Here is a 26,855-nt window from a genome sequence, read left to right as displayed (position 1 = left end):
TCAGACCTCCAGTTCTTGACCCTCTGGGTAGTGGATACGGTTGAGTTTCTCCCTCTCACGGTTGGACAAGTCCAGCTTGGGAATGTGGGCAGGCTTGAGGCTGGGGCCTGAGGCGGCAGCAGTGGGGGTGGGGGGAAGGGTCAGCTCAATCTCCTCATAGCAGCAGGGAATGGGGGAGGCCGAGTGAGGGGGCAAGAGAGGCAGGGCACGGTCCAGGTTTCGGATGAGTGTAACACAGTCCCGCTGGTTGTTGCTGCCCTGGTCCCCCGCAGGCCCCTGCAGCTGCTGCTTCCTGTGTTGCGTGCACAGCCGGGACAGCAGCAGGACGAGGCCAGCCAGGCCGCCTGCCACCACCAACACCAGCACACCCACCAGCACCACGTGCACACTACTGCCCCCTCCTGGGCTAAACATGGCACCTGCAGGGAGAGAGAGAAGGAGAGAATGAGGGAGAGAGAGACAGAGAGAGAGAGAGATCGAAGGAAAGAGAGAGAGGGTGTGAATGGGTTGAGAACAGAAGCAGGGAGAAATGGGAGTAAAGGTGCCGAAATTACATGTTTGGAGCTAAACTGCCAACATAAACACCAACAGATGTGCATAAACACTGACTTCTCATTGTTACAGATAAAAATGTTGTGCTGAATTGAAGCAATTCCATGCGTGAATGACATCATGAGTCTAAGGTAGGAGTAAAGGGGCATTGCTCATTACCAAGCCCTCCGGCCCTTTACAAACGGTGGACGCTCAGGCCAGTATTACCTCGGCAGTGCTCTCCCTGACAGGGATCCTTGGGATCTGTGCAGTCTGGGTCAGTGTGCCCCTCAGGGCAGATGCACTCATACCCTCCTTCTAAACCATTGCACGGCACCCCCTGTGGACACAGACTGTGCTTGCACTGGTCCATCACAACCTGGAGAGAAGGGATACATGAATGAATGCATAAAAGATTAAATAAAGGAGAAGAAAAGGCACATAATGTTGTTTCTGAGAGACTGACAGACAGGCAGACCTCACAGTGGACTCCCATGTACCCTGGTGGGCAGTGACAAAGCGTAGTCTGTCCCTCTTGCTCTTCACACAGTCCTCCGTGCAGGCAGGGGGCGCTGTCACAGACGCTGATCTCCATTTGGCAGTACTTTCCAGAGAAACCCAGCAAGCATTGACACTGGAATCCTGACGCAGTCTCCTGGGAGACATGGAAATGCATTCTTTCAACTTAAATCTGAAATGGATTGCTGTATAGTACTCCTTCCAAATGAGCTCGAGAAGTATAGGCATGGGGCCTTACCTCACAGTGGCCACCATTCATACATTCTCCATGGCAGCTACTGTTTCCTGTGGAGAAACAGATCACATTTCCAGTGATCCGCCATTGCAGCGGGTCACCTCTACCTGGGCAGCTCTTACCTACAGCAATGCACCCTGTAGTGTCACGTGATGAAATGAAATGAAATCTGTCATTGCTTCAGGTGTTTCAGATACAGTGCATTGTGTGCAACTGTGTTAAACAGTCAGTGTCAGTGGGTCAGTGTGTATCACAGTCAGCCAGTACAAATGAGTGAAAGCATGTCAATTTTTTCATGTCATATAACTATGAAACAGTTACAGAGACTCTGTTAGATGCTTTTTATTGTTCTCATGTACCCCGTGTCTCTGTCCCAGCTACTCACTGATGTCACATTTCTGCCCCATCCAGCCCGGAGCACAGTCGCAGCTGTATCCACCTATCAGGTTGCGGCAAGTCAGGGCATTAACACACAACCCCACCTCACATTCATTGATGTCTGATTGAGAGAGACAGAACAAGCACACATTCATGTCACAGAGACAATACCACAAATTACACAGATACCATTGGGTGTCACTTTCTATGTTGCTTCTATATTGCCCTTGATTAGAGAGATAAGGAGGGTGTTGAAATAAACATGGCTAGTTATTCAAAATACAGTTTTTTACAATCATTTTCACACGTCTCAATACCATGTCCACTTTTTCAAAACACTTAACACTAACTAAACTGTGAACTGTGAACTAAACTGTGTATACTTTTGCATTGCTTTGATCCAAAATGCATTCAATCACCACTTCTTCCAAAATTCATGAATACCTCTCTCAGTCAATGTTCACCACCAGCAAAATTCTGTACAACTACAGCAAATTTTGCAGACATTTACTCTGTTCAAAACTGTTAACTTTCAGTTCAAAACCTAACAAAATTTAGATCACTGTAGATGGAAATATGCTGCATTTTGACAGACAAATGAAACTATATGCTTGAAATAAGACAGATTATTCTGATTTCAGCAGAAAGTTTATTCAGCTTTTTTGCTTGCAGCCTTGTTACCATCTACACAAAAGTGGTCATATTTGCATTGAAATGTGCATGTATATAAGCAAAATATAGATGTAGTTGTCACGGAAAGAGATTTTTCCAATATTACTGCTGTATATGTAAATCATGGGCTATCAGTGAGTGAAAGTGACCCAAGAATGCAACTACAGTAAGTTTACCCCACTCAACAATGGTATCTACAGTATTATGACAGGAAAAACAACAGATCAAAAAGTGTATTCTTGGAGTCATGACTCCATCACTACACTATTAGACATCACTAATCTGTTTTTTAGTCCATTGTATTTTGAGTCACAAAGTAGTCTTGCTGGAAGAGAACATTTGCTATAGTTACGGCAGCATGAGTCACTTTTGGGTGAATTATAAAGCATTTTGGTGATTGTAGTGCATTTTGCACAAAAGATTAACTGATGTGCTCATATGCATGGTTGTTAAGCACACTGTGTTAAGAGTTTTGAAAAAGTGGTCATGGTATGGACGCAAGTGTGACGGTTGTAAAAAACTGTAATATGGTAATGTTCCGAACAGACCATGAATGGAAAAATCAGAAGCAGGATTACCTCCAGTCACATAATTGATACAGTCGAAGCCTTTTAATAATATTGTAATTGTTTTAACACAAGTAATTCAGACTCACTCTTCAAGGGAGGGGGGCAGCTCAAGGCTCCTCCCATAAACAGTTGGCATATTACACGTAACCTTTCCCTGTGAAAATATGTGAAGGAGTCCACTACATGTCTGTAAACTGGATACACGGAAACTGCTTGCGTTCGCTTTAACTTGACCCAGCATGGATACCCCATCAGAAATCATCAGGAGAACTGTACTATCAATGGTCTAGGACTCGGTGCAGATGGAAATGTTGGGTGGGGTGATTTTGTGGGGGTCAAAACGGGGCTTTCCCATGAAAGACTTCACTTCTCCTTGCTGTGATGTTACTGCAACAGAATGGTATTGTACCCATTTATAGACATTTAGCAGATGTTCTTATCCTCAGATGTTCTTATCTGTCAAAGCAACTTGCACAGCCATCTTTCAAAATTTCAGCCCATGGAGTCACATGAACAGCAGATAAATTTACACAAGCAAAATGCTGAGTTTAGTCTGTCAAGTGTGGTCTGGGTGCAGGCCAGGAAAAGGTCTGATGATTGCCCAGATTGATGATGATTCTGTCAGAACATTTTCCTTTAAGTAATCCATGCATGAGCACACGTGAAAAACTCCTGTGAGAACAGCTTGCAGGTGCTTCGTAACGGTTATGGTTTAACCTCGGTTCTCTGGGTGAGGGGTTTCCTCTACAGCCAGATACACATTCCGTATGTAGGTGACCATGACACCACTCATGTCATGTGGGTATTCTGTGAGACACGCTAGCTTCATTAGAACATGCACAGAGGCTCGCAAACCTAGGCTATGTAAGCTTGTGACCTATGCAAAATGTCCACCGTGAATGAGCCTCTCAGTGACCCTTAAGTGGACAAATACTCTGTCGCTCAGAGAGAGCTGAGCTTACACCATAACCGTTCTGCTCTTTATGTTAAAGAGACTTCCTTTCTGCCAAGATACATATCCCATATGCACAGGACCCATCTGTAAGACACATCTGGAAGAGAAGAGAAGGTGAAAGTCCCCGATGCTGAACTGAACTGAAGCAGTGCAGGGATGCAAACGAGCAACAGAGTGCCAGTGCTTACATGGATCGATAGTGTGCCCAACCTGCAGGATACAAACAAACAAGGCCAGCAAGCCGCTGTACCCACAACAACGTCTCTACAAAGCCCTGGCACACATCGCCACCAAGCCGAGCCTCTGGCACAGCAAGGTGCCCCATGCCAGGGCTGACTAAATCCGTGAACATAAGGCATCACCTCTAGTGGTCGAGTGAGGGCTTGTAAGTGGTAATAAGTGATTACCAAGTCACAGGTTATGCACAGGTGACTTACAAAAGGTATGTCAACAGCATGTCCAAAGCTGTGTATGTCCGGCACACTGGCACATCTCTAATGCCCAGAGGGGAGCTAACCACAGTAACACAGTAATGTAGTGTGGCTTACCCAGCTGGCATGTCCTGCCAGCCCATCCATGCGGGCACAGGCACTCGAACCCCAGCAGCAGCTCCCGGCAGGTAGCCCCGTGGGCACATGGGCTAGACGAACACTGCAGTACAGCTGAGGGGCAGGGGGCATTGGGGTGGATCAGAAAGCGGATCAATCCATCATTAAGCCAATAGTGCAATAAGGTTAAGTGAGCCAATGTGAGTGAATCAAGTGATGTGAAATGCTACAGCGATGTGGTTTGGAATAATTAACATTAAATGAATGAAAATGATGTGATTTAAGGGAGAATAAAAGGGTAGACACTTTCTGAGTGTGAGTGTGTGTGTGTGTGTGTGTGTGTGTGTGTGTGTGTGTGTGTGTGTGTGTGTGTGTGTGTGTGTGTTTGTGCATGTGTGTTCATATGTCTCTGTGTGCATGTGTGTATACGCATGTGTGTTTGAGCAGATAGGCGTGCATAAACACACAGGTCATAGAATAACAAGGAACAAGGTGTTTTTAAGCATGCAGTTAGGTTATCTATCATAGCCACACCATCCATTTCCAGCACATTTGCATATATCTCACTTCTCTTCTCTGCACTTCTCCGCAAAGAATAAGGGGCTTTTTTGACTTCACTTTTTTACTTTCATTCGCTCAGCATTGCATAATAGTGTAACTGTCCCTGTTGGCCACTTCTGTTGTTTTGTGTTTGTTGTTCGCATATAAATCGAATGGGAAAGAAGGAGTGTGTTGTGCTTGTAGCTGCCCTAACCCAAACACAGTCTGCACCCTGCTGTTCTTTTCCTCTTCTTCCAGAGAGAAAACCCTCCCCTCACTCCCCTGTGTGTACCATTGTGGTCTACAGTGTAGGAAGCACCATCCCCGAGAAATGAGCTATGATGCGCTGGAGGGTTCAGCAGTGTGACATTCTGACATTTCGTGGCTGCCTGTGTTTGTGTTTGCGTGTGTGTGTGTGTGTGTGTGTGTGTGTGTGTGTGTGTGTGTGCGCGTGCACATTTGGCTCCTTTCAGCTAATGTTTCTATGCACTGCTCAGTGGTTTTTCAGGCAAGAACTGTAATTATAGTAAACTGATAAATACAGACAATATATAATTAGAATTAATTCATACTATTAGGAAACACACAGCTACAGATAATGATTACACCAGTACATACAAGCTCTTTGAGTTTCCCTACACAAGTTCTGGCTGTGTGCTGAAAGCTAAACAAGGTGGTTTCCTTTAAAGAAAAACCTCATTCATTTCCTGTCCTGATCTCTGATTATTTCTCTTATAATTCAACAAAGCTGCATGACAAAGTATATAGCGTTACTCACAGACAGCCCCCGCACACACCCACAGATACATACATACATAATGACTATGCAAATCCAGACACTGGAAACTTGGCAGAAATGAAAACCAGCTGGCACTGTGGTCTCCCAGGGACTCAGAGAATAAGCTAAACGCCCTGATGTGGTCGTAAATACTGACTGCAAATACCCTGCTGGAGGCCAATTTAAATGACTCAAGTGTCACAAGTGAGAGACGGTAAATACGTCTGGCTGTGTTGAATGAGTCAGAGATGCTGCTGTTTTAATGTCACTGTGTTGAATAAGTCACGGAGGCTGCTGTGTCAATATGACTGTGCTGAATAAGTCCCAGAGGCTGGTGTTTTAATATGACTGTGCTGAATAAGTCAGGGAGTTGCTGCTGTTGCAAGTCTGCGCTCCTGGATGATGGGCCACGCTGACAGACATGGATTACCAGATGCACAGGTATGTCCGGTCCAGCCATCTGTGCAGACGCAGCTGAAGCCCGAGGAGTTCTCCATGCAGGCGCCTCCATTTGCACAGGGGGCAGACTGGCAGGCATGCTCAACTGGAGAGCGAGAGAGAGAGAGAGAGAGAGAGAAAGAGAGAGAGTTGACATTCACGTGGAACACAGGAGCCAAACCTCTCAGGGAATTCAGAGAGAATGAGAGAAGGAGTCAGAAGTTAGAAACTGCTTTAAGAGAGCCAGCAATGGTGGTGTAATGGTTCGCATAGCTGCCTTCCAAGTAGTTGACCTGGGTTCGATTCCAGGCCATCGCAGTCTTTTGCCGTTGACTTCTTGGTCATTGACTGGATTTAAACTTTACAAATGAGAATTTACAAAGAAGCTAGACAGTTTGTGGATTCTCTGTTCAGTGTACACTGGATGGTTTGTGGATCCTTTGTCTGTCATGAACAGAAAGGTTTGTGGGCTCTTTGTTCCCCGTGAACAGGACAGTCTGTAGATTTAGAGCTGTTTACATTTAATCCCCTCACCTGGGGGGTGTACTCACCGATGTCACAGTTGCGCCCATGGAAGCCCTCTTGGCACACACACTGGTACTCGTTGGGCTCTGTGTTGGCACAGGTGCCCCCATTTTTACAGGGCTGGTGGGTGCCACAGTAATTCAGGTCTAATCCAGAGAGATGGAGAGAGAGAGAGACAGGGACAGAGAGAGGCAGCAGGGGGAGAGAGGGATGACAGATGAAAACAAGACAAATTAAAACCCAGGGTACTAAACCTGGTTTTAAGTGATTTTGGGGTTTCACTGGCAGACAGAGAACAGAGGGGTCATTTTAAGATTACACCTTTTTAAAGATACCCAACTCACTTTCATAATACCAAAGTCTACCAAGCTGTCATTAAGATTAGCTATTACTATCAGCCTTGTTGGTTATTACTTCTATTTGCAGCCCCAAAACGACCCTCTGCAGCTGGTCTCTTTCTGTTTTGCTTGGAGGGCGTGTCAGCCAAGAGGAAACGGCAACACGTGACGTTTAATTGCGAGTCACACTTGAGGAGTAGATGTTGACTGAATCCAAGACAGAGCTGTGGAGATGGGACGGTGCAGTATTGGGAGGTTTTAAATGAAGTATCTGAGTAACTGGCCATCTTCTGCCATAGACTAAAGACCCTCATGTTCAGCATGACAGCGTTATAACAGCATCTTGGCTCACCTACCTGGCATTTCTCAATTTCTTGTGAATTACTTTAGGTATTATTTATCTTGTTGAAATTTCTTACTCCAGTACATACTGTGTACATTATGGCTGTGGTCACCACAGCAGTGTGTGACTGACTCCTGGTGTTTTCTGTTCGTGCTATTGCTCATGGCCATGTTGTTCTGTTTCATAGGTGGGCCTGAAAAAGCGCATCTGCCCAGCGACTAAATGTGCTGGGATGCTGCTGAGCAGTATCGACTGAAAGAAGGCAAACGTGCACACATGCACGCACATGCAAATACACACACCAACACACACACAAACATACACACACACACAGACACACACCTTTGTCACACAGCAGACCCCCCCAGTTGGTGTCACACATGCACTTCCATGGCTCAGTGCAGCTGCCGTGGACACACCCGGGGAAGGTCACGCACTGGTCACACAGTGGACCCTGCCAGCCATACTGACACCTGCAGGGCGGAACACAGAAAGATACAGAGAGATAGAGGGTGGGGGAAGTGAAAGCTAGCACATACCCTGAATTCAGGAATGACTGTCTCTATTGTGACTAGGGGATGCGGGGTGCAGAAACAACAGAAACAACACAGCGCCTCCTGCTGGTGAAACACCGCTTAGCAAATTCAACGTCATTTTTTTTTTTTGCTCAATGTTGCAATGTTGATGCTGTTCATGAGCTCAGCTCACAAGCCAGACTTCACATCAGTTAAAGATTTTTGTTTAGGTAACTATGAGCATTTTGTTCACAGATAGCTCATAACTGACTGCTATCCGTGCCTTTAATTTTGTTATGCTTTGCTCAGCAATTTAAATTGTACCCATTATTATTATTTTTTTGAGAGTTAATGTTTGTCATCATCAATTGATAGTGCTATTGTCAGTCACGCAGGGCATTGCACAGCTATGAGAATGTGCGAATTCTGATCAGTCTTTTACACATGGACACATGGAATGCTGTAAAGCGATGTGCTGTCTCCTGCTGCTGCAGTCTGGACAGGTGACATGTGATCTGAGAGCAATGTGACTGACTCACTCGCACTCTCCAGGGAGACTGCAATAGCCATGGACCTGGTGACACCCCTGCCTGCAAACCGCTGGAAAACACACAACACAACAGAGTGGTGTCAGAGGCAGCTGGTAATGCTACATATATTCCTTACCACTCTCAGCTCCCTGCGTGCTATCCAGTGACACAGAGTGGCCATGATGGCAGCTGAATGGTCCCAAAGAGCACCATACATATTGATATTTGTTGATTACTGATGTTTTCATCCACCTCTTCTTGGAGATCAGACCTGTTTTTTCTTTTTAACCATGCCCATAATGTCTCTTCCCAAGCTGTGAATGTGTACTACAACCAGAAGTGTTCACCCCCTACCCCTACCCTGCCTTGGCACTCGTTACTGAATGCCCCCATGGCCTCCCAGGTGCTTGGACACCCCCTTCTCCCACACACACACACACACACACACACTCACACACGCACATCCTCCCTTGGCAGTACTGACCCTGCCGACACTCTGGCCCCGTCCAGCCCTCTGTGCAGACCTTCCCGCCCCCGGCGTCGCAGGTGAAGTGGCCGAAGAAGTCGTCGCGGGCGCGGCAGAACATGTTGCAGAGCGGGCCGTAGTAGTTGGCCTCGCAGCGGAAGCGCAGCCGGTACTCCAGGCTCAGGTGGCGGCCATGGTGTCGGAACGTCTGCCACTGCTCACCCGGGTTCAACATGGAGGACACCAGCACCCTCTCAATCAGCTCCTCCTGGCCTGCTCAGAGAGAGGGGGAGGGAGGGAGAGGGGAGAGAGGGAAGGAGAGAGATGGAGGGAGAAAGAAAGAGGGAGAGTGGGAGGCAGGAGGAAGAGAGAAGCAGTGGAGACGGGAGAAGGAGTGAGAAAGAGCGATTGAAAGGGAAAAGGCAGGAATGAGAATGGAGAGAGAAGCAACAGAGATGGTCAAAAAGAGGCACAGAAAGTAGAAGGGGTAGGAGAGAAGGGTTTTGATACCCTAGAGAGCAGCAAATCAAGTTCCAAGCCAATACATGACTCTAGTCCATTAATTAAGACCTGAGCATGAGCAAAGACCTTTCAGATGTGGCTCTGCACTGGATTCCACTGATGTACACACACAGGACAGTGAGTGACTATCCTAAGCATAATGCTGTGAGAATCAGCACAGATTTTGTCATCCTTCATTCAGTCATTACTCCATTACAGCCAAGAAAGAGGCATACATACAGACAGGAAGAAATCGAGAGAGAGCCGGGCTGCCTGATGTGACCGTGAGTAAGCAACTAGGGCAGTGTACATTAGTTAATACTGCAGCAATTACAATTATTGCTGGTGAGATCATTGGTACACAGTCGTTTTTATTATTATTATTGGGTTTGTTGTTGGTGCATTATTAGTATGCTTTGGCAATGAAATACCTTGTGTTTGTCTTGCAAATAAGTGTGATTTTAAACTGAAAGACAATAGAGAGATTTACAGAGAGAGAGAGGGGGGGGGGGGGATAACGAGAGGGGTACAGCAAAAGAGAGAGAGGAAGATTGAAGTGTGATAAAAGACGGGAGCCCAGATAAGTTAACGAGGCAGAAACCTCCAGGTAAAGAGGTGAGGTCATCAGTGCTGAAAGCATGAGAGGAGGGCATAAAGGGAGAGGGAGGGGAGATGAAGTCAGTGAGGAGACTGCGCACAGACAGCCAGACCGAGGCAGAGAGAAGGCGTAGCTCTCACCGTCCCGCTCTGTAGCGCAAAGGGTGCACTGACGATCGGGGCGCGGAGGGTGACCGCCTTCATTTCAGCAGCGTTTGAAGTGCTCTCATTATTTCAACGACCGAGTAAACTTAAATCCAGGGCAATTTCAAACGGCCCTTTCAAAGGGGGGGGTTGACAGATGTAATTAAAGGTGCGGGTGGATGGGTGTAATCACTCATGTTAATAAAAGTTAAGGAAGTCAACCAAGGAGGCATGGCCTGGGAAAGTATTTCATCCTGACAGAGTGTGTGGTACAGTGTACCCTGAAACATGCACTCAGATACAGGTACACACACAGGGAGAAACATAGATGGAATGACTGAGACACACACACACACACACACACACACACACACAGAATGACACAGGGAGACATACACTTATCTAGAAAAGCTGAGACAGATATGGATTGACACATTGGCATTCACTGCAGTTATGTGGCCCTTGAGCCACACCACACTGTCCTGTGCTCTCTCTCCTTCTTTCCACAGACTGCCCTGCGTAACAAAAGCACGTGTGTCTCTCCGTCCGCTCCTCTCTCTGTCCTGTTCATTACCTCTTCTTGTTTCTGTCACCACTCCCACCTTTGGTTACCGCAGGCAGACGAGAGAACCTGCCCTTGAGTGCAAGTAATAGCATGCTCTGCACAAAAAAGGCACATTTTTCTATATTTGCATCGAACAAAAGAACCTGGGGGTGAGGAGTCATGAGATTAATAAAAACCGAGCATCAAAAATGTGTGTGTGTGTGTGTGTGTGTGTGTGTGTGAGAGAGAGAGGCATGCCTGAACCAAGAGAAGCCCAGGGCCATAAGCACAATTTTCCGAGTCCTGCTGCGCTCATACACACACACACACGCGCGCACGCACACACACACGCACGCACGCACGCACACACACACACACACACGCACGCACACACACACACACACACACATGCACACACGCTGTGGCCTTATCCCGAAGACAGGGAATAAATGAAAACATTATTAATAGAAAACACAGGAATCCCAGAGCTAAGTAACGTGCCCTGCTTCTCTCCATTTAACTCCACAACCAAGCAGCATCCGTGCCCCTCCACATCTCAGCTCATCCCAGACTGGAAAGTAAAAAACTATAGCTAATTATATGTGCTAGTATTAAAAATCACATCACATAGGACAACACTCACATAAATGTGCAGTGTCATGGGGCAGTAATTGATGATAAGTTAAAAATCTGTCTTGGTGCAGTTATGCAATACTAGTTTATTCTGAAAGAAAGTTGTGTGGACATTTGTTGGGAGGTGAGAAATAAAGATTAGAGAAGGAGAGCAGAACAAAGTGAAAAAGAGGAGGTTGAAACCCAATCTGATCCTCTGGTTTAGTTTCCAGTTTTTAATTATCCCTTCTTCACATTTATGGTGAGAGTGTGAGTATGCGTATATGTGTGTGCGTATGTGTGTGTGTGTATGAATAAGTATGTATGTGTGTGTGTGTGTGTGTATGAATGAGTATGTATGTATGTGTGTGTATGAATGAGTATGTATGTATGTGTGTGTGTGAGCGTGTCAACGGGTGTAATGCTGCAATACACACTTTGTCACGCAGCTCTGCTGAATTATAAGAGAAATAATCAGAGATCAGGGCAGGAAATGAAGAGGTTTTTCTTTCTAAAAGAAACCACCTTGGATCAGCTTTCAGCACACAGCCAGGCCTCTTGGGCTCTTGGTAGTGAAACTTAGTGGGGGGGTGTCTGCCCTGAGGTTAGAGTGAGAGGCAGGGTCACACAGAGGACCTCTCTCTCCTTCTTCCTCGCTCTGTTGTTGCTGTAATCTCTCAGTGTGGGAAAGTGCTGCTGCCTCACAGCAACTGGGACGTGCTGTTGCAGTGCTGCTCTCACAAACAGCATACAGCACATACACACACACATGCACAGGCATGCATACATACACACAAGCACACACTCATGCACACATACAACACATACACACACATTCTCACACACACACACACACACACACACACATACCACTGAGGAGGTCAAAACCATGCCCTACCAAACTCTGCAGTCTCATTGTCATGGTCCAGGACCTCCAGCACCAGAGAGAAGGATTTCTGTAGACAGACAGAAAAACAGACACAGAGGTGTTACTGTGTGAACAACTGGATTCTGGATCTTCGGAAACCCTGTGGGCCTTTTGAATGAAAACCTTGTTGAAATGAGGAAAAACTCATAACAATGATAATAACATCAGCAGCACCCCTGGACAAATCTCCTACACAAGATCCAGAAAGGCCGAGAGCAACGGCAACGTGCGTCACATTTGGTAAAGCTGAAATTAAGCACAGGTTGCTCCTTGTCATTTACTGCTTGAATTTATTAGCAATAATTATGTTCATTCCACTGGCTGGAGCCTTCAGCCAGACGGACTTTCAAACATCTCCTCTCGATAGCCAGGGTTTTACTGGGAGAGGGCAAAGGGCCCATCATACAGTCAACAGTCAATTCTTTTTCTCTGGGTATTCTCACAACAGCAGTTTGGCCAACACCTATAAGACTGTGCTGGCTGTGAATGATGTGCTCCATTGGTTTTCTTCAGGTAAGTCATAGCAAAGCAAGTGAATTACACAATGTCTTTAAATTACTGGCCAATATGTGACATGCTAACAGCGCAATGATTATCAATGACAGCAGTGGCAGTCAGGCTTATGTACAAACCAAAGAAAGCAATACCAGCCATTTGAGGCAGCCTGAGTATATGTAACCTGGTCACAAATACAACTGAGAAATCTCTTATGGTACAGTGCTACCATCACTGCACTGCCACATTGGTCCAGAGGAAAAAGCACCCCTCCCAGATTTTTCCTCTTTCACTACTTTCATGTGTTTGTACACATACACCCTCCCAACCCCAGCCCTGGAGACACCCTAGTTAAAGGAAGACACCCTAGTTAAAGGAATGTGGTGACCTACCCCTGACCTGTACGGAACAGCCACCACAATGCCACTGCCGCCACTAGGGCTGCTGGGAGCACAGAGAACAGGGGCATTGTGTTATGCTCTGGGGATCCGATCAGGACGCAAGGCAGGGATGGCAGACTTTGGTCAAATACACATCTGCTTAGTGCTTATTCCATCTCACACACACACACACACACACACACATACACATACACGTGCAACATGCAAAAACAAGCGTACACACATGTGAACATGCACAAACACAGCTACTCTGAACTACCTTTCTAAACTGTTCACATAGCCATATTAAAACTGTGGCCACTGGGGTAAAGATGAGACCTGGGAGTAGAAGGGTGAGGTGCATGGTAATCAGCAGGTGAGCCAGGGTTTGGTGATAGCCACATTTACATTTACATTTACATTTATTCATTTGGCAGACGCTTTTATCCAAAGCGACTTACATAGGTTACAGTTCTTTACAATGTTATCCATTTATACAGCTGGATATTTACTGAGGCAACTGTGGGTTAAGTACCTTGCCCAAGGGTACAGCAGCAGTGTCCCAGCGATGTCCCACATGAAGTGTTGTGACAAAGATTTGGGTTTAGGGTGTGTGTATGATACTGTATGTGGGGTATGATATTATAGACAAGGCCAAAACTGCATGTCCTCCAGACCAACCATGCTTGCCATGTTTATCTGACTCCAAGCCTTTACCTTTTATGAGTTGCAACATCAGCTATTGTTTTCCAAGTTTAAAGTGCATCCAGAACAGTTAATTAGCTAAAAGCTAAAAAAAAAAAAAAAACCTCTTTTTAACAATGTAGTTATTGTCCATCTACTCTAGTTTATATCTGCCTGATGCTTGAAATGATTGTGACATGTTATAAATGATACATATGTATGTTATAAACATTGATACTTTATAAAGAGGAGTTAGAATTGTGGATCAATTGGACAATATATGGTGTCCGGTAGATATAAAAATGTGAACATTCTCTGGTAAAACTGTAAAAGAAAACCTGTGCCCACTTTGTTTCACTCTCTTCCTCTTATTTTCTCTTTCTCTCTCTCTTTGTTTCTCTTTGACCTTATCGTTGCTGTCTCCAGAGGACATTGTTACCACTCCCCATGGTGCCTGCCATCACAGGCGGACAGACAGCGCTAATCAGCACGCTGTGTCCTGGCCTTTCAAAATGAAATGCCACACAGAGACAACCGAAGTCCAAGGAGGAGGGGGAAAAAAAGATGCACAAAGTACAGATGGGCAGAAGCAGAAACCACAAAGGAAAATATGTTTCCCGTAACACTGACAATAACAGCGGCAGGGACCTGAGCATTAGCAGAACTGCGGTGACACATTTACCGCGGGCGGTCACAGCAGTACAGAGGGAAAGGAGAAGGCTGGGGGAAAGCCCGGGGCTGCGGCGGTCTCAGGTTACGACCGTCTGCAGGGTACTGCCCAGCCAATGGGGCTGAGGGAGGGGTTTGAGTTTCCTCTTCTGTCACTTGTGGTGAGTGGGTGATGGATATTTTTTGCATCAATTAAGAACAGAACAGAATAACACAGAATACAATACAATACTCTTTTCTGTTCTATACAGTTCAATCTATTGTATTCTACTTACACACCAATAATTACAAAAATAATGTATGGTATGTATATATTACTGGCTTAATGCTGTAACCATTCATTCAGTGTTCTAGGCATGAATTTAGGGCTCACTACTGCTCAGTTCCAGGTGCTGATGGTTCCTCAGAATCTGATATCTTGGGCCCAGATTCAATCTAAGGCAATGAGTGAAAAATCATTTCAGTGACAACGCCCTGGCCACACTTAATAATACAATTATTACTTACACACACACACACACACACACACACACACACAAAACACATAAGGTACCAAACACACATTACACAAGTTTGGGTAGAATTTACATTGTTATGTGTGTGTATTCATTTATGGTAGTACTTTTTCAAATGACCAAAATTAAAGTGAATAAATGTAGAAATAAACACTGAAAAATGCCACTCTTTGTTCTTAGTTCAGTGTTTAGGAAAATTCATTGAGACAGTTTCCACCATGAGATATTGTCTTGCAAGGATTTCTTTGACATCTTGTTGTGTATAGTGCTGAGTCCAGAGTCCTATCGCTATTCCATGTTGTGTTTATGTATCATTAAGTGTTTTTTAGTAATTTGATCAGTATGCATCTGTGTGTGTTTTTGTGTGTGTGTATATTTTTGAGTGTGTGTATAAATAATAAATGAAGTAGGAGTGATTAGAGGAGTGTGTGTGTGTGTGTGCGTGTTTGTGTGTTTTCCATGTATAGCATTCATCATGTCTCTGTGAACACCCTTTTCTTTCAGCTTGGGGTAGGGGGTTGCTCTGTTGAATCCAATTTAGGTGTTAATAAATATGCCCCCCACCCCAAAAGTGAGGCAGGCTCTTTGCTGGTGAATTTGCCAGAATGCCCGTGTGGCATAGCAGGTAAGAACCAGTCAATACAGCCCTGTCCGTCCCCCAGAGCCCCAGAGCCACTGTCACACAGAAGCATAAACCACAGAGAACATCCCCAGACGGGAGCCTTACCCTGTGATGAAACACGATTACACGCCTGCTTTCCTCTCTTCTCCCCCCCTCCAAGTGCATCTCATTCATTCCCACACCTACATTTCCTGCAGGCTTCTCAAGCCCTAGGTTATCCTTCTCTTTCCTCTCCCCTCCTCTCCTTTTCCCCCTCACAGAGACCAATTCGCATTGCCTTAATTGGTCCAGTGGAACTATGGGAAATTCTGCAGCACTTCAAAGGGCAGGAGGAATGAACAAGCAGCCACAGTCTCTCACTATGCTATCCTGCCCCAGGCAGCAGTGGCACAGACTCTAACCGCTCCCTCTTGGGAGCGGTTAGAGTCTTGGGAAATGACATGCTTTCACTGGCTGGCTGTGCAAGAGCTATGCTTATGCATTTTACTGTGTGCATGTGTTGGGCTTACATCCTGAAGCTTAAGAGTTTAAGCAGTGCTACAAATGTTAGCCTGCACGTAAGTGCTTTACATTAAGTGTTCTAAAAGAGTCCTTTAGATAAAGATGCAACAAGCTTGTATTGAAGAGCTCATAGAGATCCCACTCTTCAACTTGAATAAGCCCTGAGTTTTGAAACGTGTTGAGCGTGTGTGTGCGTGTGTGTGTGTGTGTGTGTACACACACCCATGTCTGTGTGCACATTACAGTTATTAACTCTCATTAACAGCAGACAACACAGGGAAACCCTGTTTTGAAAGTGGTACAATGAAGCTTTCCATGAATGTTGTTATTGCCAAAACAGAGAGAGCAAAGGAGAGAGAGAGAGAGAAACCACAAGCAAACAGCAACAGCGATGGTGGTATAGTGGTTAGCATAGCTACCTTCCAAGCAGTTGACCCGGGTTCGATTCCCGGCCATCGCAGATTTTGTTATTCGGTCTCTAAGCAGAGACCAGAGAGAGACTCCGGTCACACCGAGATTATATACACCAGTGTTTCTCAAACCTCTCCTGGAGGACCCCTTGTCCTGCGTGTTTTAGATCTCTCCCTGCTCCAACACAGCTGCGTCAAATGATCAACTCATTATGAACTCCTGAAGCTGCTTAATAACAAACTGATCATTTAAATCAGCTGTGTTGGAGCAGGGAGAGATCTAAAACATGCAGGACAAGGGGTCCTCCAGGAGAGGTTTGAGAAACGCTGGTATACATGATCATGCGCAAAGACGCTGATAAAACAGAACTCACATGCACAAACAAAAGGATAAACACGCTAGTACACACTTTAGCACACCAGTGTCGTTCGGCATTCTCTTGCAAGCTGAGTAAAGTGGCAGTACACTGCCTCAGAGGGCCTACAGAGGAAAGAAGAGGCCAGGTTCCACAAAACATTCCCACCCATACGTGCCACTGGTCTAGTGGTTTGCATTTCCTGAAGGGACACCCCAGATTATTAAAGGCTCTATTTTGAATTAGGAGAATGATTAGGAGTGATTTGTTCTTTTGTTGATGCAGGTAATTGTGACTTTCCCCCTGCCATGAAAGAGTTCCTTCCGGACCAGCACATTTTCCTACCAGGCACACCAAAAGCAGAATTGCAGATGGTCTTTTTTCTAAAGCAAGGCTGTATCTTTGGCTTTCCTGTCCTTGCTCAGCGCAGATCAGTTTGTGACTGCAACGTCCACCAGGAACAGGGTTTCGCAAGATGGTGACTTTGCTGACATCATCAAACTCCCCTGATGCCACCAGTCAGCTGTCAGCTCGAATAATGTGTTGGTCGCTGTGAAGCAAAACAAGCAGCGAAATGATCCCAGAATCCATATGACTTGGCTCAAAAAACGACTGCTGACAGAGATGCAGAAAGCTAAACAAAACCGGGAGCGTCAAAAGCAAGCCAGACTATCAGGTCAGGGAGAAACCTCTGGAACACAGACGAATTGGGACACAGAAACAAAGACGAAACTGTTTGAAAGCAGCATCCCCGTAATAGCGGTCGATCATGGAAAATCACAGCCACCGCTGGCCACAAACCTCATCGCCTTCCAGAGCAGCGGTCTCAGAAGGATTTTAAAGACTGCCTGGACGAGCGGCGTTGTGAAACCGCAAAATGCCGCGGGAAGTCGGCTGCTGGATGCGCTGAGACAGAACTCAGGCGAAGGTGGCGCTGGCGGATCGGCTGCGTGCTTCAGACCCAGGAGCACGTCGCTGAGCCTCGAGTGCAGACTGCAGCTCACTGCTCTCACCTGGGTGACCTCAGGAGACCAGGAGGTGAGGAAACATGGCCCGAGCTGGAGCCAGTTTCAAAAGGACAAGAAAACTGTAGAAGTCCAGGAAAGGCGGAGTGGAAGAGTGAGAAAGCACACACAAATAATGTTATACGACTCTAGTACAAGTACATATGCACTCTTGCTCATTCATTCTTATTCATTTAGCAGATGCTCATATCCAGAGCGACTTCCAGCTCAACAGAACATAAATGTATCCATTCAAGTTTACTAAGCAACAGTGTCAGACCAGGCTAACAACACTCCCAGACCAGTGAGTATGAGCATAACACTATTCAAGGCCTTCCACAGCTTAACTTGTGCAGCCTGACTAGACAAAGGAAGCCAGGTATACTGCCACACATCAGTCACTAGAACACAGAATCCAAAATACCTCCTCTTAATACAAGCATGTAAACTCCTATGTACAAACACCTATTATGCACTGTTATCACTTGTCAGGTAGAGTTTGTCAAACAGTCAGAATTAAGTGCATATGGCCAGTGGGCATGTCTTTGAGAGTGTGTATGTGTGTGTGTGTGTGTGTGTGTGTGTGTGATGGAGGGAACTCTGGGTCCACCTCCCAAAGTTTCACTGCTTACATTTACATTTACATTTATTTCAATTGGCAGACGCTTTTATCCAAAGCGACTTACATAGGTTACAGTTCTTTACAATGTTATCCATTTATACAGCTGGATACACTGCTTCACTCCTTATGCTAGTAGACAGTAACCTTTTGTTGCTAACACACCATGTAAACATATAAACAAATAGTAAATTCATTATTTCAGATCTGTTTTACTTGGAGGTGCAGCCAAGCCATTTCAGGAGTTCTTTGTTCTCTGGCAATGACCTTCAATAACTTCAAATACCAGACATCAGTTACACAAAGAAAGCAAAGAAAAAAAACTTAAGGGGCATGCATAAATTGACAAAATGACCTTCTTCAGCAAAAATCAATAGTTTCCCAGACATTTAGAACTTTCTGTTTCACTCTCTGCCTCCTTAATGACAGGGAAATAAAACAGCTCATTTGTAAAGAGGACCATGGTGTACTAACCCACCAAAGCCAACATTGCATGCAATATCAGGATGGCAAAATATTTGTTTCAGTCAACAGAAAAAACCCTTGATTTTGTGTCTAATAAATACAGCGGGATAGGATACAACCATACACCATTCACTCCGGTAAGGAAGGTTCTGAGAAACTGACTTGCATGGTAAAACTTTGGAAATCTGCACGTTTCAGAGAGATCTCTTTGGGTCGCCTGCTGGTCCTCTCAAAGGTTTTATCCACAGCGACTTCCAACTCCTCTGCAGCTCAGCCAGCACCCTGTGCGTCTGCCGTCTCTCTCAGCTCTGTACTCACCGGCCAGGCGTACTTGAAGGGAATGATGATGCGTCCGTCATCACCCTCTACCCCGCCTCCTCCCTTGACTCCACCCAGCTCATGGTGATGCAGGGAGAAGGTGTTCCCCCCCAGCACGCCTGTGCTCCCCGACCCGAAGGTGCATGGTCCCATCGGGACCACTCGGGCCTGGTACTCCTTGAGACAGGCCCGGAAGAAGGTGTCGCAGGGGTCGCTGGGTGCGCAGCGCTGTCCCGCTGTGGCCGGGAGGTCACAGCACTCCCCGCTCTGCAGCCGGCCATGGAAATTCTGGACCTGGCGGATCTGGAGCTCGAACACACCCACCGCACTGACCCCCTGAGGAGACAATGGCAAAAACAGGCCAGCTCACTGCGCCGTGAAGCATTACACAGGAATGGACACACGGGCAAGAGAGGAAGCAAAGCCTGCCGATCTGGAGAGCTGCCAGCAACAACGGTGGTCAGCCGGCACAAGAATAACATGCTGGAGATGTGAGGGAAAATATACTTTACCTACTGGGCCAGCGTAAGCCTCTAGGTGTCAACCACAACATGACATAGAGTACAGAGGCCTCTTTAGTACTGGTTCTTTATGGGAAAGGGAGGGGAACCTTTTCAAACAGAACGGGATCAAGTACAAAGGAATCATGTATCCACAAGCACAGCCGGCAGGGCAATTAGCGGAATTCCTTCCAAACAACCTTACTACACATAATGATTTTTATATTCACACGTAATACAATTTTGTTTGACGCATATGTACAACATGCAAATAAGATGAAAAGTGGCATCCAATTTACATACGTCTCGCCAATACAACTCAATGTATGAGTTTTTAGTAATTAAAGCAAAGCATTTATCCTATTTGTGTAACTACATTTACAATTTGTATTGATCTGAATATTTTTATTGAGATGGTGTCAGTTGGTTAGTAAGCCTTTTATATAATATCAGCCATGGTCAATCCATGATGTCAGGTGGTATGCAGAAGCCTCATCTTTATGAAAAACCACAGACTGCAGATCGTTTGTGACTGCAGTTACTGGAATCCCTTTGATTTATGCATCTAGGGTTTTCTAATAAAGTTATTGTACCAACCTTATCCTATTTATATTGCTTTTACACTGGCTCACATGAGCATCCTGCCCTGTCTTTAATCAATGCACTCCTCTCATTCACTTATGCTCATGTTTCCTATTGGTATATCTCTGTGTAACCCTCCACATCTGTCTGAATCTCCCTGCTTTGCCTTATTGAGTCTAAATAATCTCTCCCCTGTGCTCACATTCCACTGGTTCTTCTTTGTCCTTCTCACCCCCCCCCCCCCCCCCCCCCCCCCCCATCTCTCTCTCTCTGTCTCTCTTTCTTTCTCAATCTCCATTTCTCTCTATCTGCCTGTGGTGGAAGGACCTTGAAAACTTGGCTACAACCCCTCTCCCTGCCCACTCCTCCTCCATCCCCTCCTGGACAGTGTAACAGTTTTCACCTCTGTGCTTGCCCCTGTTCACTTTATTTTTACCGTCCTTCTTTTTTGACTTTCTTTCAATTTCCTCTTTCCTAGTGGGTCAGACCCGAACACACACAAAGTGCGTAGACAAAGGAGGCAGGCATCTTCCCGGATCCCCCTTTCCTTTCCTCTGTCTGCCACTTTCATGGAGATTCCTCGCATACCAGCTTTTCAGCGCTTTCTCTCTCTCTCTCACTCCCTCTTTCTTTCTCTCTGTACAGGGGTGGTAATGCCACGCATCCTTCAGTACAGAGTCACAGAGCTCTGCCATTTGACCCCAAGCACCTGCCTGACCACATCTGAAACACTGTTCGAGTACGTGCATCACATCTTTGTTTATTTATATACATTTTTATATTTATACTTGTTTATGCAGCGCACATGCTCCGTATGGTCCATCATTCCCGCGACTGTATTAGATGCACGTTGTACTCCTACATTGCAAGTGGCTCTGGATAAGAGCATCTGCTAAATGACATATGGATATTTACCTGAAGCAGTTCAGGTGAGGTACATTGCTCAGTGGTACAACAGCAGCCACACGGCCAATGTGAAGCAGTGCCTGCCGGGAGTATTGCCCTTCTGAATGCTAAACGTGGACGTCTGCTGCAACACTGCCCTACTACACGCAGCGCACATCTGCAAGGGACTTCGCTCCGCTCCAAAACGTTCTGCTTACTTCTGCATTTAGTACCGTGCCAAAATCACATTGTTTAGGGAAACGCCGAGGCATTTTAAACGTTTTGAAACTAAAGTCTTCAACAGCTAAATTACGAATTTCAGTTTAAATCTGCTTTAATGCACAATACAACTTCATTCTTCGTTTAATTGCCCACTGAGCGCTGTGTGAAGCTCTGTAGTATGGTAGAGCAGAAGGAACATACACATCTTCATGTTTCCCAGGTGCAAGGCGAAAGCGAAGCCAGAGCGTCTTGTAAATTGGATGGATTTCTTCTTCACACGTTTACCTTCCGTACCGTTTGATTTGCCCGTAATTTTTTTTAAGTTGATGAAAAGCTTTGACATTTACAAGGACGCTGTGCACATGTTTTGAGTGTGTTTATGTGAACAGGCGAGTCGGCTCTAATCACATCCGTAAATTACAAAAGATCAAATCACTGAGAAGCAAGAGGCCATGGGTACTTGACACTTCTCTGAACGACTTTGCGGGTACAGAATGCACGACTGGCGTGTGTGCTGAAAATTGATCAAAATCTATTTTATAGATAGTATTTGCCACCGGTAGTTTGTATTGCACTCTACCAATTAATAAACCGTCCCATAAAGTAAAAATATATGTGTTGATTTGTTTTCGTAATACAGTATTGTTTAAATAATTCAGAAACTTTACGATTATAAATGCAATACTATACTTAAGCTTCGACCGCGTTGTGCTAGTCTACTTAGTGCTTCCATGGCCACTTTTTCACGGAAGGCACGAAAGAGCAGGCTGGAAGAAGCACGATAAATTGCCGCAGGGGAATATTGTATGTAAAAATGAAGAAAATGAAGATGAGGCATGGCTAAAGTCACAGTGGAGAGAAACTCAAAGCAGTGCTTAATCGGTGTCTTACCGGCGACTGCAGGGCGATCGCGACAAGAAGAATCATTGGCCACTGATGTCCCTTTACCTGGTGCTTCATCACTTTCCCCAACGCTAAATCCAGCGTTCCCCACCTCCCCCTTTCGCTGTTCAGTCTCGGGATATCTGACTTCAACACGTACGTAATAGCCCTCCTCTCCTGTTACCTTCCTCCGCCAGTTTCATGTTATTATGCACCTGTCCATCCCGATAGATTGTATAAGCATGGGTGAATTCCGATAGCAGTCCTCCACCAAGCGGAACTTCTCCTTCTCCGTCACCCTTTGTTGTTGCGCTGTCCAGGGTGGATGGCCGCAGAATGAACCCCCTGTTCTCTTTCCCTCCACCAGCCCTTAAGAGGCTTTGATTAACCTACCAGCTGGCGCTGAGCTCTCGTCCCAGTTACTTTCTTTCTCCCTCTTTGACTCCCCGTCTACTACCACTTTTCTCTCGTTTCTCTGGGCACTGTGACCGCTAAAGACTGTGGAGTGTATGACTGGAAGAAGAACCGAAAGGTTGCGCACGAGAAAGGGGGGTGGATCCTCGAGCTGGGAAATGTCGGTCATCCCAACTTGCGTACAGGCATGAGATGGATGTACGCGCCTTGTCCGTCGCGCATTTCGTGTGCGAGGTGCCTTAACATCGTGAACTGCTTTCCATAATTCAGTACTGCTTTACACAATAACTCATGCATAGTCCTAGGGGTTAACTCTATAGAAACTATTGCACCCGCAGGTAAAACGGAAGCACTTGTGCAGGTCAGTAAGGGAGCTGAATCATGAAGTAGTTAAAAAGATGATTAATATATATACATATATAATATTGGTCATTTGTGTCAAATACTGTTTCAGTTTTTTTTACAATGTTATCCATTCATACAGCTGTACTGAGGCAAATGTGGGTTGCCCAAGGTTAGGGATAACCCGCTCCTTAACCACTATGCTACACTGCCGCCCCACATTTCCAAACCTGCATACGCATTTCCAAGACATTATGATGGAAATGCGTGTGCAGATTTTAACCGTTTCGACTCCAGTTTGTGAAGATCTTTTTTAAGCAAAAATAGAGGTAGGCCTACTTTGGGAGATATGACACATCTCGTGATCAGTTTTTTACTAAATGACTTGATTTGATTAAAATCAAGTTCTATAACGCATAAGTTCCCCTGGCTACAGATGTCCTTTGCATGTGTGCGGTTGTACCAACAGTCTGACAGCTCAGCTTTCTCTTCTTCTGCTGAGGTGAAGTGTGACTTAAGGTCTACTGATAAGAACAGTGACATGAAATGACTCGGCCATTCCATGGGGTAAACCAGAGCCAGAATGCCAGTAATTTAAACTAATATTTCCCCCATTAATCTCTGCTTGCAAGGCGCGGCATACCTGCTTTATGTTAGCTGACTTCCAGCGCTCTGCCCTCGCTCTGACTCTTGGGGAGTAGGCTACCAGTTGCTAATGCTTACTTCCCCCGGCGATGCGTACATCCTCAGACAACTTAACAGTAGTACAACTCCTGGACAGAACAGAAAGCCCTTCAAAGACTCTTGACTGGGCAGACATGAAAATACAATTTTCGAATGAATTAATACATTTCTGTGTTGCCTTTGTAATCCCTTTATTTGTTGTTATAGTTTAATGTCAAACTGGTTTCAACCGTAGAAGGCATGACTATGGCGCCATCCTATGGACAATGTCAGAACAGCAGCAACATTTTTGGAACAAATTAACCGATTCGTAAATCTCGAAATATGCAGGCGTCGTTCTCATTAAGTTTTCCCACAAAGAGTGCGTGTTGCTTCTCTTCTTACGATAGCTGAAAAGACACGGCAGGTAGGCAGCCAGGACACACGGATATTAGCACATTTTAAAACAACCAAGTTAGGACTTCTTTCTGGGAGATTTACCTAACAAGTATAGATTGCATCAAAATATTTCCTTTAATGAGAGGGACATAATGCCGTCTAGAGACTGTCATTGATGTATTGATCTTAACGTGAGATGAAGCTGTCTCGTGCACAATGGCAGACTACCTGCATTTCAGATCACCACTGACAGCCTGCAGTATTTCAGGTGAGGGGTTTTAAGGAAACTATGGCAAAAGACACACAGTATTGGGTGCATTAAATTTCAGGACAGCAAAATGACTAATGCATCTGCTTGCTAAACAAACTGCAGAATATTTTATAGCCATTCTGAGCAAAGTCTTTTGTTGACAGTATCATCAGCATCTGAGCACGTGCTAACTCTTCATTTCTTTGCAAAGGAGATCTTCACACTGTTCATCCGGGTGATCCTGGAACCCTGCAGAGCCCCTTTGGCTATGCCTGCCTTCACCTCATTATCAAACTCTACGAAGGCGATGTCGTGGCATCCGGGAACCAGACAGACTTTCCTGAAGCCAAGGAACCTGCAAGAGAAGAGCAGGGGACAGCGCTGACCACAGAACTCCAAATAAAGGCTAATCTGAAACAGCGTGTGTGGTGAGCAGCAGGACCGTGTCAGAGCTAGACATACCCATGTGCGTCATACCTTACCACTGACATACATTCCCAACGAGGGCTTCAGACAAGTTTTTACTTTCCCGTCAAACATCTGAATGCAGAAGACTTATGGGAATTCTGAAAGCCAGTGTTCATGCTTTGAATACAACATTAACTATGTACTTAGGATTAGTGTGAAGTGTTTTAGGTTCATAGCGCATGTCAAAATATGGAGGGGGCATACTGAACTGAGAGAGATGCATAGAGTGCCATTACATTCTCGTTGCTGTGGAGAAGCAGGAGAAAAAACACAGGGGTGGAGCCACTCACTGGTTGCACAGCATGGATAGCATGAGTTCACTGGTCTCCTCAGGGAGGCTGGTAAGGAACAAAATATGATATGTAGTGTTCTCCAGTAACTAGAAAACACACAGGAGCGATTACACAATTCTCTCCGGCCAACAGCTATTTTTCCCTACTACAAGCCCTACAATGAACTACAGGAGACCAACTGGAAGATAGGTTCTTTAACTGACATCATCTGAGCTACTTACGTGACCAAGACTCAGCCACTCAGGTGGCATCACAAAATACTGAAGTCATGGGCAAATCACTGAATTCCATCACAACAAAGATTTAAATGTAAAGGGAGGAGAGAATGCTGACCTGATGGGCATGGGGCACCTGACTGGGCATCATCCAGCTAGGTCAGGAAATCAGAAATTGGACTAGATCGGAAATTCATTCAGGGGTGGCTGGAAACCAACTCTTATACAAATTCTAGAACACACTATTCCACTTCCACTCTCTTAACATGTTGGCAAAGCAACTTCAGCTCCTAAGCAACAGCTTCCATTGTAGCTCTTCCCTTCAGAACACCCTCAGTGCTGTTCATTCTGAGGAATGCAAAAACGGATTTACAGCTAAAGAGTAAGAGGCTGTGGCTTCAGGTGTGAAGTGGCTAAAGTTACAGTTACTGTCCTGATCTTCTTGTTGACACACACACACACACACGCACACGCACACACACACGCACACACACACACACACACACACACACACACACACAAAATGGATTTTAAGTTGCTGGGTAACCAGCTAGTCATTTCACTCTTTGTCCTGTGATGGTGCTGTAGCTGTAGAGATGATGTCATACAGCAAGAGCAGTTTAATGTTTTTTTCTTTTAAATGACTATTTCAAAGTAGTTGTAGACATGTATCAAACAGCCATCATTACCCATAGCTACTCATCTAACAATATTCTATAAATTTGGAGCCAACTAAATTACATAAGCATGCTGGTTAGTCTGGCTAGCTTACATTAGCAAAAGTGTTACATCAGACGCCTGCAAATTGGAAGGAAGCCAGCGCAATTTTTCCTTAAATCGTCACTACCTGTGTGTAGTCCACCATGAAGGCAATCGGACTTGTTCATCAAGAAATTATACCCTGGAAAATTAGGTAGCTGTCAAGCTGGCTATGTACTTATGTGATGCGAGTTGGATTCTCAGACTGGCATTGACTCCTTCAAAAGTGCCTGTACCACCTGACCCTGGATATGTTGGCAGTAAACACAGCTTTTAGTGATCACTTATCTCCAGTCAGTCACTGAGCACCACCTTGTTTAATAATTAGTGAAGTGTTCACAATTTGTTTGTTTTTTTTTTTTGGGGGGGGGGGGGGTACAGTTACAACTTTAAGCTGTAATTGTAAATTTAAGTTAAAATCAACAAACTAGCTAGTGGCTACAACTCTGAAGCACTGAAGAGAGGAGAGATGATTGCAATGAGTGAGGTTTCCTGTGACCACCTTAATATCAATCAAAAGCCAGACACTTCTACAAGGAAACGGGTTTTCCAGTTTATTGCGGTGGCACCGGACACAGCGAGGCAGAGGTTTTCATGTCCCTGCTGCCGTCTCTTTAAACATGGAACAGAGCGCACAGACACAGGAACACCCGGAGAGCCCATGCACGTTCCAGTTTGCCCACACAGACAGTGCCCAGGCTGGTAAACTACAACATGTCTATTATGAACATAATAAA

At 45.4% G+C, this 26,855-nt stretch overlaps 1 protein-coding gene and 1 non-coding gene across 2 annotated transcripts; one reads left to right on the top strand and one right to left on the bottom strand.

Moving 5' to 3' along the window:
• Window positions 1–25,488, bottom strand: LOC118774382 (protein jagged-1-like). Its single transcript, XM_036523728.1, has 12 exons — window positions 25,478–25,488; window positions 24,606–24,738; window positions 19,245–19,580; window positions 12,177–12,234; window positions 8,899–9,153; window positions 8,424–8,484; window positions 7,712–7,842; window positions 6,715–6,834; window positions 6,156–6,269; window positions 4,408–4,521; window positions 1,671–1,784; window positions 1–419 (listed from the first exon to the last, which is right to left on the bottom strand). Exons 1-12 carry the CDS (start codon window positions 25,486–25,488, stop codon window positions 1–3), a joined length of 1,866 nt encoding a protein of 621 aa, XP_036379621.1.
• Window positions 16,461–16,532, top strand: trnag-ucc. Its single transcript has one exon. It is a non-coding gene; the product is annotated as a tRNA-Gly (tRNA).
• Window positions 25,489–26,855: the final 1,367 nt, after the last annotated feature.

This window comes from Megalops cyprinoides, chromosome 3, assembly GCF_013368585.1.
Source record: "Megalops cyprinoides isolate fMegCyp1 chromosome 3, fMegCyp1.pri, whole genome shotgun sequence".
In the NCBI taxonomy this organism is placed as follows: Eukaryota; Metazoa; Chordata; class Actinopteri; order Elopiformes; family Megalopidae; genus Megalops; species Megalops cyprinoides.
The sequence above is the reverse complement of the archived record's forward strand: the minus strand, read 5'-3'. Positions and strand labels throughout refer to the sequence as shown.

Coding starts and splice junctions, on each gene's coding strand:
- LOC118774382 (XM_036523728.1), bottom strand. Junction 12,235..19,244: donor CCTTCAAGTACGCCTGGCCG/GTGAGTACAGAG, acceptor GTCTGTCTACAG/AAATCCTTCTCTCTGGTGCT. Junction 7,843..8,423: donor AGTCTCCCTGGAGAGTGCGA/GTGAGTCAGTCA, acceptor TCCGCCCTGCAG/GTGTCAGTATGGCTGGCAGG.